Source organism: Spermophilus citellus, assembly GCF_964194105.1.
Source record: "Spermophilus citellus genome assembly, chromosome: X".
NCBI lineage: Eukaryota > Metazoa > Chordata > Mammalia > Rodentia > Sciuridae > Spermophilus > Spermophilus citellus.
This window is the reverse complement of record NC_138190.1, coordinates 12046978-12066598: the sequence shown is the minus strand read 5'-3', so window position 1 is coordinate 12066598 and position 19621 is coordinate 12046978. Positions and strand designations below refer to the sequence as shown.

Below are 19621 nucleotides of genomic sequence, written 5' to 3'. Positions count from 1 at the left end.
AACTAACCCTTTTGGGAGAAACTGAGCTGTCTTGTTACTTATGATAAACATATTGGCCAGCTACAGCCTACAACGTTTACCAATAAAACGTAAGGAAATGGGTTTAAATAAGGCACATGGAAAATGTTATATGTAAGTGCCATGAGAGACTACAGAATGAATGGTGTTAAGCAGGACTGCCTTCAGAGGGTGAGGAAGATGAAGGAGTTACAGGATAAGGATCACATCACAATCTTCATGCTCTCATAGTTCTTAGCAAAGTACGGGCTTACAGTAAGCACATTCCATTAACACCTGATGAACTGTTTAGGCAAACTGAGGGCACTGTCCAGAGGACATGTCAGCAAAATGAGCTTTATACATGACAAAAATCATGAGCATAATATAATAAAGAGTAAGAAATCTAAGAAAACAAGTCATTAGTAGTGGAGTAAAGCTAACTCATTAAGAGGTTTCATAAGAGAAAATGTACCCCTGATAAAGATAATACGTCAGTCTGGTTGTTGGGAGAATAATTCTGAGACATGAATTCATAGAATAGTATCATACTAAAAGCTAGACCTTGGGCTAGACAGCAGGGTTAGAATCACGCCTTTCCTTGCTGTGTGTGGCACTGGGCAAGTTCCTGAAGCTCTCTCTCTCTGTCTTATTTTACTTATCTGCAAAATGATGAGAGCAACAGAATTTATCATGCATGACTGTTATGAAGACTAAATGAATTAGTATTTGTAAAGCACTTAGAAGAGCATCGGGCACACAGCACTCTAAAAAAGTGCTTCATAAGTGAAATAAAAATCACAGAACCTCGCTAGCTTGTATACTTTTAAAATAAGCATTTTAGCTGGCGCAGTGCACAACTGTAATCCCAGCGATTCAGGAAGCTGAGTCAGGAGGATAGCAAATTGGAGGTTAGACTGAGCCATTTAGCAAGACCCTGAAATAAAAAATAAAAAGGGCTGGGGATGTAGCTCAGTGGTAAAGTGCACCTGAGTTCAATCCCCAGTACCACCAAAAAAAAAAAAAAAAAAGGTATTTTAGATGGATGTAGAAAAGATTTCACATTTTGAAAATAACTGGTAAGCAAAGAGAATAGAAATTCTCATTAACTTTTGCTTAGCAGGTCAATAGCTAATTTTTGTGACAGGTAGTGGCTGATTTCTATCCCTTACCCTCCTTCTCTATATCATTCAATTTCTAGCACTTCCCCAGAAACCTTTTCCAGCTCGCCTCTTCTACAAGAGCAGGCTGGGTAACTTACTAGCTATGAGAATCCAAACCATTCATTTTCACTCTCTGAACTCAACTTCCTCTTCCTTATGAATATTACACAGTGAAATTTCACTTTTAAATATATCTATGATGCACTATTTAAAAAAAAACTATAAATAAATAGAAGAGCAACCAGTAGAAAAGAGGAAAAGGAACAGGGGGAGATAAAGGAGAAGTACTAGGGACTGAATTGCAGCAAATTATATTCCATGCTTGTATAATTATGTCAAACAAACAATAATATTGTGTAACTATAACACACTAATTAAAAAAAATGACATGCAATGACAGATGTGAAAGCACGAACACACAAGCATGGAAATTTAAGATTTTGATACTCAGAAGCCAGAAAAGGTTCATCAGGGGACAAAACACAAAGCAGTAGGCCAGGCTGGGAGTCCTGAAGCATACAGAGGTGGCTGAGAGCTCACATGCAGCAAAATAACAGGGATCTCCATATGAAGCAGGAGACTAGTACCAAGCTCATTCCCTGAAGCCAAAGGCTACGTGGTGCTTCACTACCTGTAAGTCTGAAAAGCCAGCATGAAGCCTGTGATGGTGTTCAGAGGTGTCTACTTAGAAAGTATATAAAGGCCGTCCCTGACTTACAAGGGTTCAACTTATGGTACTTCAACCCTATAAGGGTATGAAGACATAGCCATACAACCATTCTTTTTTCACTTTGAGTATTCAATAACTACATGAGATATTCAACACTTTATTATAAAAGAAGTTCTGTGTTAGACAATTTTGCCCAACTATAGGCTGATGTAAGTACTCTGAACATGTTTAAGGTAGGTGAGGCTAAGCTCTGATGTTCAGCAGGTTAAGTATATTAAATTAATTTTCAATTTACAATGTTTTCAGTCTCTAGTGGGTCTACTGGGACATAACCTCATCCTAAATCAAGGAGCATCTGTCTAATATCACAGCCTGGTCCTGGGCTAAGCTAGCATCTGATGCCATCCTTGAGAACTCTGACATCCACACCAGATTGAAGTATTGTACCTCAAGTACAAAAAATGGCTCTAGACTAAAGGACATGGGGTATAGGGGTATAAGAGTTTAGGGCTCTGGAGTATAGCTGGTAGAGATAGCTGCTAAACTGCCAGATAGGAAAAAGCTCAGAGAAATGAGAATGAAATTTAAACCCAACTCAATGATCACAAGCCTGCAACTTTCAAAGGCATGGAAGACAAAATCTAAGACAAAAAAAAAAATTCACTCCCAATAAACATGAAAATAGAGCAAGTTGAAATAACATTAAATATATTAAGTATGTTTAGAATTCTCAATGTTAAATATAGGGAATGAAACATGAAACAAAAATAGGGAAACATAAAAAAGGACTGACATAAAAATAATTGATTATAAAACCTAGATTCAAAGAATAGCGATAGAGATTTTAAAACAAGATAGAAAAATTTTGGCTATACACAGTTATACAGAGAATCACTTAGAAGACAAAGATTTGGTCCAGGGCTAGCACAGAATGATCAGAACATTAAAAAATGAGAGAATCATTATTACAAGTAAAAGATGTGTTGACACACAGAAATATATAGCCAATTGCAGTTCAAGAAGAAAATAGAAGAAATTAGTAGAGAAATCAAACCCACAGAGACATGACTAAGAGTGCTCTAAAATTAAACATGATTTTCCAGATGGGAAATGTATACCAAGTGTCACCTGGAATAAATAAACTTAAATCTATGCCTAGACACATCACAGTGACATAAACAGAACATAAGAAAAAGTATTAAAAGCCCCTGTAGAGAAAAGACAGAGTCACTCCAAAGAAACCAAAAATAGATTGACAGTACACTCTGCAGCAGCAGCAACAGCAGCAATAAATGTCAGAAGAGGAGGAGGTTAATACATTCAAAATGCTGAGGGAAATTAACTTTCAGTCTGGAAGTCTATACAAAGCAAAATTACCTTCCTGCTGTTTTTTTATATTGGGAATTAAACCCAGAGGTGCTTTACCAGTGAATTACATCTCCAGCCCATTTTATGTTTTATTGAGTTGCTGAGACTGGCCTCAAACTGTGATCCTCCTGCCTCAGCCTCCTGAGTTGCTGGGATTACAGGTGGGCAACACTGTCAGTCTACAAAATTACCAATGAAAAAGGAGGGCAATAGAGTCACTATCCAGAGAACATGGATGAAAAATAAGTATGAGATGACCTATTTCTGTGAACTATTTATTTGCATCTCACAATTGCTAGAGTCATCATAACTATGTTATTATATACTGTTATACATGTCTTATCCCAATTTCTGAGAACATGGTTTCTAAAAGTAGCTTCCAAAGATCATTTCTGATAAAGCTTCAAATAACTTTTTTATTCTTATCATATCAGAAGGCATTTTTTCCTAATCCTTGATTATAAGAGGATATTCTTACAAGGAAAACTGTATCATTTCCCTGCCAAAGCAGCTAAACTTCTGCCAATTACTTAACAGTATACCTCCAAGTATATGACAGTAGAAAGTAGCTTTCTTTCTGTTATATCATCTCTAGGGTTTCAGTTGTACTTAGCAGGAGTGAGCAGTAAAAACTGGTCTAAGCAGTTTTTCCCTTAATTGTGTTTTATGATTTTTTTCAGTTATATTTAAAATAAGATCTTGGGGGGGGGGGCGTTTACTGGGAATTGAAGCCAGAGTCCTTTATTAGTGAGATACATCTATCCTTTCTATTTTTATTTTGAGACAGGGTCTTGCTGACTTGGTGAGGCTGGCTTTGAACTTTCCATCTCCTGCCTCAGCCTCCTAAGTGGCTGGGATCACAAATGTGTACTACCACATCTTGCAAGTATTTTAGAAGTTCAGAGCCTAACAACTGCCATTTGAGTTTAAGTAAGATATGATCATTCCTTCCAAATATAACAAAGTTAGCATGTAATAAAAAGTTGTGTCTAAGGAGTTTGGCTTTGAAAAAGAGCAGCATGCCCAGCATATTCCTACTGGGTCCAGCATGACCTTCAGCTCTGATTCTAGCCAGATAGAAAAGTTAGATGTGAAATGAGCTGAGTGAACCATGGTGGCTCTAGTTTCCTTTCAAGGCCATTTGTGTTCCTGGCTCATCTTTCATGACAGTACACACATGACCAGTGGCACACAGTGACTAGTCCTTCCAGCAGGACCTTGCTATTATTACACTTTCTCACCATATTCACATCAGTCATCACATGAAGCCTGTGGTTTACAGGCCATTTCTCATGATCTGGGTTCTTGTCCCCACAGGGTTTAGGTACATCCCCTAAGCTGAACTCCTACTTCCCTCTCCTCTTCCACTAGAACTTATGGAATGACATCACCAAAATCCCCTCTAGATCTTTTCTCTGAACATTCTTTCCTCTTGCTCTAATTGAGTACTTCTCAATTCTGGCTGCACTTTAGAATCACATGAAAAAATTTTAAACACCCAATGACTGGGACTTACCACCTCATTCCAAAATTTCTGGGCCTCAGCAGGTTTAAAGCTCCCCCAGATGATGCTACTATGTAGCCAAGGGTGAAAACAGCCAGGCTAACTAAACTTCTACTGTCTCTTCAGCAGCTGCTTCCCATAGAGAACTTTCTTATTGGGGGACTATTTCTTTCCCACAGTTCTGGCACCACTGGGACTGGAGATGAGGAGGTGGCCTGCTCTTCACTGCCACCTTCAGAACATTCAATCTTCCCTCAAATCTGGCTTTCCAAATCTCTGGTAGTTCCTCAAACATACCAGGACCTCATGTATATCTGTTTCTATGCATTTGATTTTCTTCCCCTACAGGAAGTCTCTGTATCCCTCAGCCATCTAAAAATAAAGAGGCTCTTGTTTCTTTAAAAGTCATTTCAGTGATCACCCCACCCATCCCATGAGCCTTCTTGATCTAAGTGTAACAGTATTAATAAGATGTTTCTTCCACCGTGCCTGTTATCTTAGTACTCATAACATTGCTAGTGGGGAGCACTTGCTATGTTAAGATAAGAAACTAGTGGCATAAATAGGAAAATTCTAAGCACATTAGTCTAGAGGAAGCCCTAATTCATCAGATGTGGTGCCAATGTAAAACTTAAAAGTTAATACTTTGTATCCCCAAATCTTTTCTTTATTAAACATAATTACACTGAAGCCATGGTTCTATCACAATTGCCATAAGAAATTTGGCATGAGATCAATGCTATTAAAGGGATTTAGCTATGGAAGTACTAAATAGTCCCTTAGCAGAGAACTGACCTACAAGACAAGCACAAACTCTGTAGATGGCATTTTACTTTATGCAGAAACAGCAAGCTAATAAGTTCAACTAACACTCACTTTAACGCTGCTCCATATGAAACAGTCTGCTCTAATTGCTTTCTGTTTTTTTATGCTATGAATTGGTCTTTAGAAAAAAACACTTCTGAACTGAGCCAAAAGACCATGCTCTGGTTTCCAGTCTTTCCAAAGGAAAATGTGGAACAAAAAAAACGCTTGATTCTTTATTCACTTGGTCCTTCTTGCTCTTACCTAATAGTATGAAAAATAAAAGATCTGTTTCTTTGAATTTATTCCTTTCCCTAACTCTGGGGCCCCATTTGTATAACTTAATCCAGATGTTCATATCACAGTGGTGCTTGGTATAAGTAGAATCCACCTAAACTGCATTTTATGCTGAAAACCTATACCCCATCTCTCTCACTTGATAAAAGTAGATATGTTTCTGTTACATGTAGATATATATATGCAAATGTACAAACTCAAATGAGTATGTAACATACTCAGAACTTGGAAGTATATCACAACTGATTCGTCACATAGCTTTTAAAATAGTGTTCCTCTGCAGGAAACAGAACATTTTTTTTCATTATTACAAACTAGTCTCACCCATTTATCAAGTTATATAATAGGAAATATCTAAATCCTACAAATAATACAGAAACTTTAGTTTAACCTCTTCCACAGCTACTAATAAATGTAATGATTTTAGTTTTAACATGTTTCCTGGTTTCTCCCCAGGTCTCCATGTTATGGTGCTACAGTCTAAGCCCCCATGAAAATGTCTCTGTAGATATAGATATATTTCCAAGTTAGGTTGATGATATAGCAGATATTCAAAATATTTTATAAAGCAAAGGAAGAATTCAGAGTGTTTAAGTTCTCTATAATAAAATTTGCTGTGAGACAGCAAAATGACCTCATGAGAGAGTAAGCAAGAAGGAATTGAAAAACAATGAAAGAAAGGGAACAAACTGAAAACCTGGAAAATTGGAAATCTCAAGCTAATGTGCAGTGAACTTTAATTTTTAAATCTTCTAGAGAAGACTGTTGGTATAACATACAAAACTTAACTTTAATCACATAATACAGAAATGAGGTGACAGATGAGAACAATGTGGAAATGCTCTTAGCAACACCTTAAGCCTGGTGTTCTAGTAATGTTTCCTAGCCCCTAAGCCCTCAGGATAGTGGTAGGTATTTTATAAATATAATGATGAATGGCCACACAAGCTACAAAATTGCTTTAACAAAATTGAACAGGTTTTTTGTTGGTTTTGTTGTTGTTTGTTTTTGCCATAGGACTTCAAAACCTTTAGTAGGTTCACATACACTAGGAATCTCCCAAAGGGAGTATAGAGGGAGCAGCCTGCAAATTTTTCTTACCACAGAACTCTACTAATATCTTCCAGAGACTGTTTCGTCACAAGAAATTTGGGAAAGACTATGGCATTCCATACAGGTGGTGACTGAGATCCTCCTAGGGTCAATATTAGGAATTTGACATGGCAAGAAGACTAAATACAACCATGTGCTTATTACCCAGGACTTTGTATACTGAATATGTATCCCACTTACAGTGGATGAAAGGGGGCAATGGCAGAAAGTAAATGGCCTAGAGATTTTTCTGCCTCCATTGCTTACACACCTGTTCTCCACAGTTAGGCACCTGAGCTGGAGACCTGGGTTGAGTGCTGAGCTCAGTGTTTACACTGTGCTGGGCAATCTGGTAGACAAAGAAGCAACTTATCCATTAACAGGAACTGGAGAATTCCCAGTCTCCCTGTCAGATCCTCAATCACCATGCCCAAAAAGCAGACAGGAAGCCCACTTCAAGCAGCTCACATGAGGACTTGCAATAAAGTAGCACAGTTCAGGCCACTGTTGTCATTTGTGTAACAGGGAGGTTTATTACAAAAGTGTTTTCAGACAGGTCTTCCACACATTCATTCAGGGGGTCCTCAAGTCTAGGTTTGAAACTGCAGCAAGTAAATGAGTACTCCCAGAATGTCAGTTAATTTTGTTGTGATCAAGTCCAAGTTTGCTGTTGGTACAAAGCAACAGCCTCAAGTCATCTAGGTCCTCCATGGAGGATTGGTGAAAGCCTCAGTTATGAGTATAATGGATCTGCTGTGTTGCTGTAGATGTAGACACTTAGACTCCAGTGACAGAGAGGAAGGGCCTAAAGACTTCAGTTTGGAACTGGCTCTACTATTTACTAGTTACCCCACCTTGGTGATCTGCTTAACTCCTATGTGCTCCCATTTCCTCATTTGTTAAAAAAAAGGATGATATTAGTACTACTTCATAAGATTTTATAAAGATTAAATTATGCTTTGAAAGTAGTTAGTACAATGCCTGGTCTATTGTAGATGCTCAATTAACATAGTTAATAATTTTGAATGAGGAGAAATTATGGCCAAGGAAAGCCTTAGGGTGGAACTATGATTTGGCATTAGAGAAAGACCAGAGTTGATAACTACTTATTAACTGATCAGTACCTCTTAAAGCCAGTTCTGCATTCTGAAAAAGGTGTTCTTGCAAGTCAAGAAGAACTGGGCTTTTTATTACCCTTCAAACTGAAGTAGGAAGTCAATATCATGGTATTTGCATCTTGTGGTTCAGTGGATGCTCAAGACCATCTTATTGTCTGAAGGAACAGTAAACAAATGTTAAAAGTGGTTTCAGTGACTCAAGTCCTGAGAAGCACTACATGAAAAGGTATGCTCTGAGCCACCCCCCAGAGCACCAAGTAGAAACTGTCTGCAGAGAAATTTCCTAACATTTTCTGCCAAAAGTTGGAAAGGGTCATTAAAGATAGAAAGTCTCTTCAGCAGCAATTAGCAAAAGGAAAGATCTATAGCACTATCTACCACACTCCATAGATTTGCTTCTTGCTTCTCACTTTCAACTCCACAGAAAGTGTTGATAAATAAGCCATAGTAGCACATGGAAATAAGGCAGATTAATTTACAGGTGAAAGAGATTTTATTGACTCATTCTCCCACTCCTACCATTTCAGCTTATTGTTCTGAAGGTAAATACCATACTAAAGCACTGCTCAGGGGCTGGGGATGTGGCTCAGGCGGTAGCGCGCTCGCCTGGCATGCGTGCGGCCCGGGTTCGATCCTCAGCACCACATACCAACAAAGATGTTGTGTCCGCCGAGAACTAAGAAATAAATATTAAAAAAAATTCTCTCTCTCTCTCTCTCTCTCACCTCTCTCACTCTCTCTTTAAAAAAAAAAAAAAAAAAGCACTGCACAGGCCAAAACCACAGCACTAGCCTGATGTTGATGACCATTTATTTTTAGTTTATGTGAAATAAACATAACTCTTAAAATGCTAATGAAAATATAACCACCCAGACTGAACATACTATACAAAGCAACCACATCCTCCACCTCCATTGGAGAGACACCCCTTCTATTCCTCTCTATGAAAACCACACACAACTCTCAATAGCCAAGAATGAACAAGTACACGTTTGCTTGGTGGCTTATTGAGGAAATTTTTCCTTTTCCACGTGAGGCTGGGCTGGCTAGAATGAAAAGAAATTAATCCACTCTGCTCTCTTCGTCTAGTTATTTTCCTGGGAATCTGACAGACCAGTTCTGTGGCAATCAACCCTTGAAAAGAAACACACTGAAAGGACAATTTGTGTACTATGAAATGCTTTACAGAAATTAAATCTGTCTCCTACCTGTGATGGACAAGGCCTTGGTGGGAGTGCAGGTGGTGGAGGCAATAATCCCGATTTAGTAGCTGAAAAGAAAAACACATATTGTTAAAGACCACCCCATAAAAAGAAGACAAACAAAAACCTCTTGTATTGAACTAGGAATAGCAATGGCATTTGTATTTAACATGTTTTTAAAATCCCACTGAATGTTTTTTTAAAAAGAGTACATGGTATTTCTAATCCCTTTTTCATTTCCATCTTACCCAAAACACAAGTATTTGCAAAGGCTGTTAGGTAAATACTTGGGTTCATTTTATGACTAAGACAGTATAAAATGATAAGAAAAAAACACCTTTTGATCAAAAGCTGGGAACTCTGCATGGGAAAGGTGGATAATCCTTCATCATTCTGATGTTAATTATTTAGTTTCAAATAATACAGGCTTTTCTCCCTAGATCTCAGCCATTACTGCTGTTTAACTCAATGTATGGGCTGTCAAAAGGAAGGGAGCCAGAACCCCCAAAAAAGCAACTCTGCCACCCTGTATGTGATCCTGTGATTGGATCCACCTGCAGTGGGAGAGGCCAAAAGTGATGGACTGAAGTGATTGATTGATTTATTTGAAAGATTTCAATTTCTTTTCTCTCCCTGATCATTATTATCAGGGATAACTAAATCTGTTTCTAAAATAATCTGGCCACTTTTGAAGGATGTTTTAAAAGAAACTTGCATGTTTTTAATTTTATGAGATACAGAGAATATTTGAGTTAAGCCAAGAACATCTGAATTATAACTTAACAATGAAAGTAAACACCTACTAGAGAATTATGAATAAAGTCCATAATAACACACAAGAAATAAGTTTAGGATCACATAATGGCAAGTAAAAACTACATTGTTTACAAACACCTTAGAAAAACCCATGTATTTATAATTATATGTAGTTTATTCAAATATTTATAATATGTGTACTAATATTTGGACAATCTTCTGTGCCTTAAACAATAAATAATACCAACATACCAATAACATGAAAATTCTGAAAATCACTATTGATTTGACCTAGCTGAATCAGACAAGTTAGAAGATGGAGTTTTGTGCTTTCCACAAACGTAACACAGAGTAATATTACAGAGCTGCTCATTCTGAGCCAGAGCATGGATACAGTACAGCCATGTGGGACCCTACAACTTCTCTCAATCTGTCTTTCATTAAAATTTATAAAACACATCAGTGGATCAAAACACTAGAGGTTGAACAGCCAATAGTACCAAAGCGTACAGTACAAAAGAATGCTAAAAGCCTTCAGGAATTATCCATCTCAGGGCCTGTACTCTAAAGGTTAGCATGGATTGGGCTTTTAAATTACCAGTTACTTTAAAAACAAAACAAGTAAATAAGCAAAATACACATGCTTCTAAAAGAATGGCCACAAAATTGCATCGGAATACATGTGTTAAAACAACCTTTTATTAACAGACGAGGGCTACGCATGAAATGATAAGTCATTTAATTAAATTGACTTCTGCTTCCAGCCAAGATGGAAATAAAACAGATTTACTCACCCATTTGAAATAACAAAAAACAGAGAACCACACAAAACAACAGTTTTCAAGATACTAGAACAAAACATATACAAAAAGAGATTTCAAAACACTAGAAAATTAGGCAACAAAGACGGTGATTCCTGAGAGATAGGAAACAAACAAGGCAAGTCATGCAACTGTCCCTGCTCACTACCTTGAGAGTTAATAGAAACAGGATCTATTCCAAATTCAGATCAGATTATGCTCCTTTTTTTACTATTAATTTTTAACAGGACAGATGCCATGTTTTTCTTTAAAAAAAAGATGTATAGATCTATTTCTGAATGCACTTTTAGATAAAATCATATCACCTACATCATCATTAATAGGTTCATTAGAAGTTGCCCGAACTATAAAGGAAAGATAAGGTAAAAATCAATTTCAGACCATTTAAAATAGAACCCTGCCTCAGTTTCTTACTACTAGGTTTCAAGCAACAAAATACTATCACAAGCATGTGATCATTGGTCATTCTGAATCTTTAAAGAACTGATATTGGTTATTTTCCTCATTAAGTTCTAAGAGGATTGGGAGTGTGCCACAGTCTGGCTGGGCACAAATCACGAGCCACTCAAGCAGGAACAAACTTTATTTCCAAACTCCACCAGCACACTCCCCGGGAAATCTCCCGAACGCCACCCATGCGGCTCCTCCAGGAACACACCACACATCAACCGGAACTCCCTCTACTGGAACTTTTCCAACCAACGAGAATTCTTCAGGAATCCCTGCGCTCAACCGAACTCAACAGGAACTCAAAAGTCATCATCTTAATGGCTCGCTGGCGTCACCTCTCAACCACTACTTCTGGCAAAAATGCCATGCGTCATCCCGACTCAGCTATGGCCCTCAACAGGGGTGGTCAAATATTATATCACAAATAATAACATCTGCTTTGTTTCCTCTTGTTGATACCTTTACCACTATTTTTCTGATCTTACATATATACCTAGAAGATCTGCTATTAAGCTAAATTAAATGGTGATAATGGGCATGCTCATCTTCTCTCGATTGCGAAGAGAAATGTTCACTAGTTCACCATGAATTACAGTGTTTGCTATATAGGTTTATGGTGGTTATCCTTTAAAATATTATGAAAATTCCTATTTATTCTTATTTTGAGATTTTTTTTCATGGTGATTTCATGTTAAATTTTAAGCAAAGATGCAACTCTGCCCATTGTGAATATGGTATTTTTTTCTTATAATCTGTTAATGTGGTGAATTGCATTATGGATTTTCTAATATTAAAGCATTCCTGCAGACCTGGGATAACTTCAAATTGTTCAGGTTTTTAACATTGCCTACATTTAGTTGGCCAATATTTTATTTGGAATTTTTGCAACTATATTCATGAATGACAATGACTATCATGATTTTCCTTTCTCATATGGCCTCAGTTATGATTGGCTCAGCTGGAAAGCATTCTCATTATTTGTACTCTGAAATACACTGTATAATATTGGAAACATGTTTTCTGAATACCAGGTAAAAACATGCCAGAAGAGTCATCTGGGATGAAATTTTTGGTTAATAATTCCATTTCTTTGACTGTTTTAGGACTATTTAGACTTTCTAGTTCTTAAGTCAGTTCTGATATATGGTATTTTTCTGTACTGTTTTCATTTTGTCTAAATTTTCAAATTTATTATCATGATGATTTTCATACCCCCTTCTTATGATCATATTAATCTCTGCATGTGTAATTATCTTTTTCCATTTCTTTTGCTGTCATCATTCTACTTTCCCTTCATTAATCTTGCTTGGCATATATCAGCTATGTTACTCTTAAAAAAAAATCAGCCTCCATATTGTTATATATGCTTTCTGTTTCATTAATTATCACATGTTCTTTGGGCTTGTCTATCTTTTTTCTTTTCTAATATAAGCATTTAGGGTTATAAATTTTAATTACCTTTTTATTAAAATTTCATAAAACTTTACATGTGATATTATCATTTGGTCCTAAAACTTCCTAATTTCCACTATAATTTCTTTTATAATGTTATTCTGTCTTAAGTATATCTTTTAAAGGTTTCTTTTTTAAAAAAATTGAGAATCCATTAGTAGCAAACTTATTGAAATAACTACTTTCTCCCAGCATACTGAAGGCAGAATTTCAGTTTTTTGGCTTCCATTAATGCTGTAGAGAAGTCAACTTTCATTCAACTTGCTGTTCTTTGTCAGTAATTGTCTTCTCTCCAATTGCGTTTAAGATCTTTTGTTTTTGTACTCTGAAATATCAAACTTTACCATGATTCTGCACAAGCATTATTTCCTCTTCTTTTTCTTTCATCACCTGCCTAAGCTTCTTTGGATCTTCTTCTTTCTGATCATGTGGCATTCCCATTAACTTTGGTTAATTCTCAGTGTCTCTTTGAACACTGTCGTTCTACCATTTTCTCTTACCTCTCCTTCAGGAGCTCTTTGTCTAAGTATTCTGTGTTTTGGATAGTTTTCTAAGATTTATTGTCCAATTAATGTAACTCCTCTTTAGCTATACTTAATGTCTTGTTAATTCAGTCTTTGACTTTCCACTACATTTTTTTTCTTTTCTAGAAGTACTAGTTGGTCCTTTTTTCAATGGTTGTTCTTTTATTTGTAGAATGAAGAATGATAGCCTCTGCTATTTGACTTGTGAGTCTGTAGAATGCCTATACTATAACTTTTAAGTATAGATAGATTGAATACATGGAACTAATCTCACTTTTATTAACACAACAGTGAATGGATTTTTTCAGGTGCTTGTTTTATTCTGCTTTGCATCACTGTGTCCAAAAGACCTGGCATGAACAACTTACAGGAGGTAAAGTCTACTTTAGCTCACATTTTCAGAGGTTCAGTCCACAGTGAACCTACTTGCTATGGGTCCTAGATGAGGCAGAAAAATCATGGAGGAAGGGCATTGATGGAGGAAAGCAACTCAGGACAAGGCAGCTAGGAAACAGAGATAGAACTCTACTCACCAAGGACAAAATATAAACCCTAAGGGCATGCCCCCAGTGAACTACTTCTCCAGGTACACCATACCTGTCTACAATTGTCACCCAGTTCATCCATACCAGAGGATTAATCCACCAATTAGGTTAGGGCTCTCATAATCTAATCATTTCACCTCTGAACCATTCTTGCATTGCCTCATGCATGAGCTTTTGAGAGACACCTCATATCTAAACCCTAAGAGTGCTCTCCTTTAAATTTGGAACTGGGGAAATAGATGAGTGATTGACAGATGCCTGAGCAGATACGCAATATCAAAAAATACTGCAGAAGCCTCCCCATTTCTCAAGAATCAGTGCCAAACTCCTCTGGAAGTAGAAATAAGATGAAGAAAGCAATAAAAAGTAAGGTGGCCATGCCCTACCCCTTTTTAACCTGATAACTCAGAATACAACAATTTTTTTAAACTTTCATAAGAGATACAGGACTATATCCCCCCCCCCCTTAAAAAAAAGGCCAACTGAAGCAATTTAGAAGTGGTTAGATCCTAAAATCTCCTCCCACATTCTTCACAGTTTGGGCATGTTTTCCACTCCAATAAAATGCTAGATGTATTTTTTGTTTCCAGGGAGGACATCAGGCCCAGAAGAAGCCACAGAAGCCCCACTGAAAACAGAGGAATTCCGTAAATGTTTGCATTATGTATGCTGAGACTCTTCCAGCCCGTTTGTACCTAAGCTTTTACATCCAAAGACTGAAAGAATATATTCCAAGAAATCATATCAGCCAAGAAAGATCTAAAGATACTGACATCAAGGTATCTTCAACAAAATGTCCCAGTCACATCATTCTACCATGAAACCCACATTTGGCAAGTACCACCCATCTGTTTATATACTTTAATTTGCTTGTTACCTCCCATTATTAAATATAAGTAAATGATTCAGTATTAGCAGATATCATAGAAAATGTTCTAACCTATAGTAGAGATAAATAAAAATAGAAAAACATAACCAGAAAAAATAGACTAGACCTATGCTGGAGAAAACTTGGAAGAACACATTATCATTCAGTTTATTTCAGAAATACTGAATACTACTATGTAACAGGCATGGTTTGAGGTGCTGTGAAAATGGGGTGAGGGGACCAGATAAAAAGCTCTATTTTTATGAAGTGTATACACCCACAATGGGGTGAGGGTAAGAGGTGAAATTTTAAATGGTCATCAGAGAAAGTGTTAAAAGATACTATTCAAAAAGATGAGACAATAGGAAACTATTGAAGCATTCAGGAAATGAAAAAGAGCAATCAGAAATTTAAAATACAATAGCAGAAAGAGAACATGCAATAAAAAGCTTCAAAAATAATCTGAGCAGATTTGCTAGAAAAATAGGGTAACGTCCAAATAAAAGATCCACAAAGAAAAGCAGAAAATAGGGCTGGGGATGTGGCTCAAGCGGTAGTGCGCTCGCCTGGGATGCCTGCGGCCCGGGTTCGATCCTCAGCACCACATACCAACAAAGATGTTGTGTTCGCCGAGAACTAAAAAATAAATATTAAAAAAAATTCTCTCTCTCTCTCTCTCTCCTCTCTCACTCTCTCTTAAAAAAAAGAAAAGCAGAAAATAGCAAAAAATAATCAATTAAATGGTTCAATAAAATTCCCAGAAATGAAGAATATGAATTTCTAAGTTAAAAATGCCACTGAGTATCAAGGACAATGGAAGAAAACAGACCCATTATAAGGCACATCATCATGAAAATACTGGAGTTAGAAAATTTTTACAAGTTTTCAGCAAGGAATAAAAGAGGAGGGCAGGCCACATCCAAAGGATTAGAAGTCCAAATGGTTTTAGACTTCTTATATATCACTAGAAGCTAGACTTCATTAGAACAATTCCATTAAAATTCCAAAAAAAAGTAGGGCGCAGTGGTGCATGCCTGTAATCCCTGTGGCTCAGGAGGCTGAGGTAGGAGGATCTCTAGTTCAAAGCCAGCCTCAGCAAAAGTGAGGTGCTAAGCAACTCAGTAAGATCCTGTCTCTAAATAAAATACAATATATGGCTGGGAATGTTGCTCAGTGGTTGAATGCCCCCGAGTTCAATCCCCAGTACCACCAAAAAAAATCATGAAAAAAATTATTTCAAACTGATGAGTATATGCCCACAGTACCAGCCTGAATAATAGTATAATTAAATATATTTTTTAGATATTTGCAGGGTCTCAAATTAAGCTCCATGAATGTATCACTTCCAAGGAAGCTACTACACAATGTACTCCACCAAAACAAGAGAGTAAACAACCATGAAAGAATAAAATAAGTGATACAGAATAAAAGGATTCAACATGGTTGAAAGAGGAGGAAATTCTTGGATGTCAATGTGTAGAGATCGCATGATGTAAATTATATACCAGACATGGAGGACAGTAAGTTTAGGTTTCTCAAAAAAAGTGAAACTGACAGAATATCTGAAGTGTTAGAATTTTATAAAAGGAGCTCTAGAAAACTGGGGGAGTGTGTGGTTAAATCAGGGGCAAATACACTGAAAAAAAAAACAACTTATTATTCACTCCAGGACAAATAAAAACCTATACAGGTAAGACAGAGAATTTACTCTATGGCTTACATGGCCATAATAATATAAATACTTAAGTATTAATTAACCAACATTATGCTAATAGCCATAATGAGGGAGTAGAGGGAAGACAGTAAATGACAACAGAAATTGAAAAGTCTATAAGAGGTTTATCCATTATTTAGAAATATGAGGGTCATAACAAAATAATCAACAAAAAAAATCTTGCAGTAGAGTGTATTCTTCCAAATCTTCAGGATGTATCAATAGCCATGGAGGAACTTCAGGTTTCAGCATGGAACCCTGGGCCTTCTCTTTACCATGTCAGGATATCTGCTATGGTTACTTTTCCAGCTTCTTCCCTCTCCTTCCAGAAGTCATTACCACTCACCTTCAGTCAAAAGAAAGAAAAAAAAATTCACTCATTTCACTTCATTTCTCTCAAGATTTGGGATCTGAGTGAGAAACATCAAGATTTGTTCACTCAAACATATGGCTTCTGCAGGGAAGCTGGTATGGTGGGGGTTGAACCCACAGCCTCTGATTCACCCTCAATTGTCACTCTCCCTCACCCCCAAAATAACATGTATAGTTCCTTCTTTGGTTGCTACTGAAAAAATCCCTTTCTAGTGTTTATGAGTATCTGTTCATTTGCTTTAATCATGAGATTTATTGAGCTAGCTTTCTGATACCATTTTTTTCTAAGTTATCTTTTTGTCCCCCACAGCACCTAAAAACACTGCCATATATTTAGCAGGTATAAACATAGTGGTTGAAAAACTGGAATTGAAATTAGGAGAAAAATCTTATTTTCAGACCATTCTTCACTTAAAATTGAATTCAAATATTTTATTCAACATGTTCTGATAAATCAAAAGAAAAAGTATACCTTCACATAAAATAAAACAACAAATACTTTGGCTGAATAATGTATGCCAAAAGATGCCAATGTACCTAGTAGTAGTAACAGCTGGAAGGGAAAAGAAGATAAGAGAGGAGAGGAAATGCTCTTTCTACACAAAAGTTAGTATAATCATGAAGCAATTGCAGGTTTTTTCTAGAAGTCTTTCAGTTAATAAGGTAGGGCACCAGATATCAGCAAGACTTTGTCAAGGCAAAAAATTTTACAAATCTAATCAGGAGAAAAATAATAAATACCCAAATCCTGAACACTGGTTTAGAAGTTCAGGAAAACAATTCGCCATATAACACTACATTCAGAAGACACAGTAATAATTCTCAATGTTTAAAATGTTCTTTTAAGTTTATTGAAAAACATGCACTGATCCACTGGATCTCAACTTCTTGGTATCATCATCCAAAATGCTAACCTTTAACATTTTTTATTCTCTTATTTCATTATGCTTAGAAATTTCCAGGCAAAATATTATTCATAGATATTACTATTTACTAATTTCCTTCAGATTTTTATAAAGCCTCAAATCAATGACTAAATGAAAACATGTTCCAACTTACTGAGTAGACATAAGGCAACAGATGTGGCAATGGAAAGCTTCAGGAACAGAAAGTTGATTCTTTAGGAGAGTGAGACTTGGAATAATTTCAGCTGTGGTAAGGGGCTCCCAACCCCACTAACCGGGAGTATTTGATGAATAAGATAAAAGCATGTGAATGCCAAAGAAAAAACATTCAAAAAATGGAAAATGTTGAAAGGAGCCTGCCAGTACGGCCTACATTTTTAAGTATCAATCTAGTAGAAAGTTAGCCATATGCAACGCTTCAAGGATTTCATCAGAAAAGGCCATTCCTCTTCTTGGCAAGGTCATAAAAATGGCTATTCCCTTATAATAGAAATTCTTCATTCTTTCTCCTTTCTAATCACAAAAGTATGGATGACCTGATACTAGTGATGCATATGTCATACACACGTGTGTATTCAACAAAAGTTTCTCAAGGAGTACCTCTCCAACAATAGCTACCTCTATCCCCTGATGATCCTCCTCCTACATATTCAAAGCACAAGCCTGCTAAAAGTGTTCTAAGGAACTGAACAAAATATTTTCATCAGTTGAAAGAGACGAACTTATACATGCCTTGTTTGATAAGGATAATATTAAAGATTGAATTTGTAAAGTTAATAAGAGCAAATTCAATTCTTTCTCTTTATAGACAAGAAAATTAATGCCTAGAGAAATAAAATGGCATCACTAAGGTCATAAGGCTATGATGGAGCAGTAATCAGTTTCATATTTTGAACCTACAGGACAGGTAATGGTAAAAAGACAAAAAGTGCAGTGAGGGGGGTAGAGAAACCTCTAGAAAGGGGGGAGTCTATTTCCAATGAATAAGCATTATAGAAGACCTCAAAGCAAGAAAGCCTTGCAACTTCAAGGAACTGAAAGGATGCTTCTAAATATGCTATGAACCACAAACTCAACTATATAAGATGCTAGACACTCAAAAAAAAAAAAAAGATGCTGCTACAGCAAAATATTTAGGCTCAGAGTCATATGATCATCTCTTCACAAGACTGATGACTTCTCTACTTTAAAAAATAAAATAGGTTAACAAAACAGAATGGAGAGTTCAAAAATAAACCCTTCTGTTTGTAATCAAATGATTCTTAACAAAGGCTCCAAGACAATTTAACATACAAAGAGGAGAATTCAGACTCTTACCTGATACCTTAGCATAAATTAAACCAGTATGGATTAGAGATCTGACTATAAGAACCAAAATTATAAAACTTTTAGAAGAAAATGGAGCAAAATCTTCCAGACCTTAGGTTAAGTAAAGATTTCTTAGATATGACACCAAAAACATGATCTAAAAAGGAAAAGATTGATAAACTGCACTTAATCAAATTCAAAATCTTTGTACTTCACCCAATTTTTTGGAATGGACAAATGATTTAAGCAGATATTTTACCCTAGGAAAAAATCAGTATCACCAGAAAGAACATGAAAAAACGTTCAATATCATCGATAATTAGTCAAATGCAAATCAAAGCCTCAATGAAATACCACTTCACAACCACTAGGACATAGGATAATCAAAATAATAAGAAGAAATGTTGGTGAGGATATAAAGAAACAGTAATCTATTTAAGTGCAGTGGCCCACACCTGTAACCCCAGTGGCTCCAGAGGTTGAGGCAGGAGGATTGCAAGTTCAAGGCCAGCCTCAGCAACTTAGTGAGGTCCTAAGCAACTTAACAAGACCCTGTCTCAAAATAAAACATAAAAAGAGTTGGGGATGTAGGTCAACAGTTAAGTGTCCCTGAGTTCAATCCCCCAGTACCAAACAAACAAACAAAAGGTAGACTTAAATTCATCGTATATCCATACAATTATACTCCTAG

The 19621-nt window shown here is 36.5% G+C and overlaps 1 protein-coding gene across 3 annotated transcripts in view; it reads right to left on the bottom strand.

Annotated features, from left to right (window-relative positions):
* REPS2 (RALBP1 associated Eps domain containing 2) overlaps nt 1-19621 on the bottom strand; it is a 216049-nt gene that overhangs the window by 40803 nt on the left and 155625 nt on the right. For all 3 annotated transcript variants that reach the window (XM_081278301.1, XM_081278302.1, XM_081278303.1), the window contains exon 14: nt 9222-9283. In XM_081278301.1, the coding sequence (XP_081134427.1) occupies nt 9222-9283 (62 nt within the window). The remainder of the gene's footprint in view (nt 1-9221; nt 9284-19621) is intronic.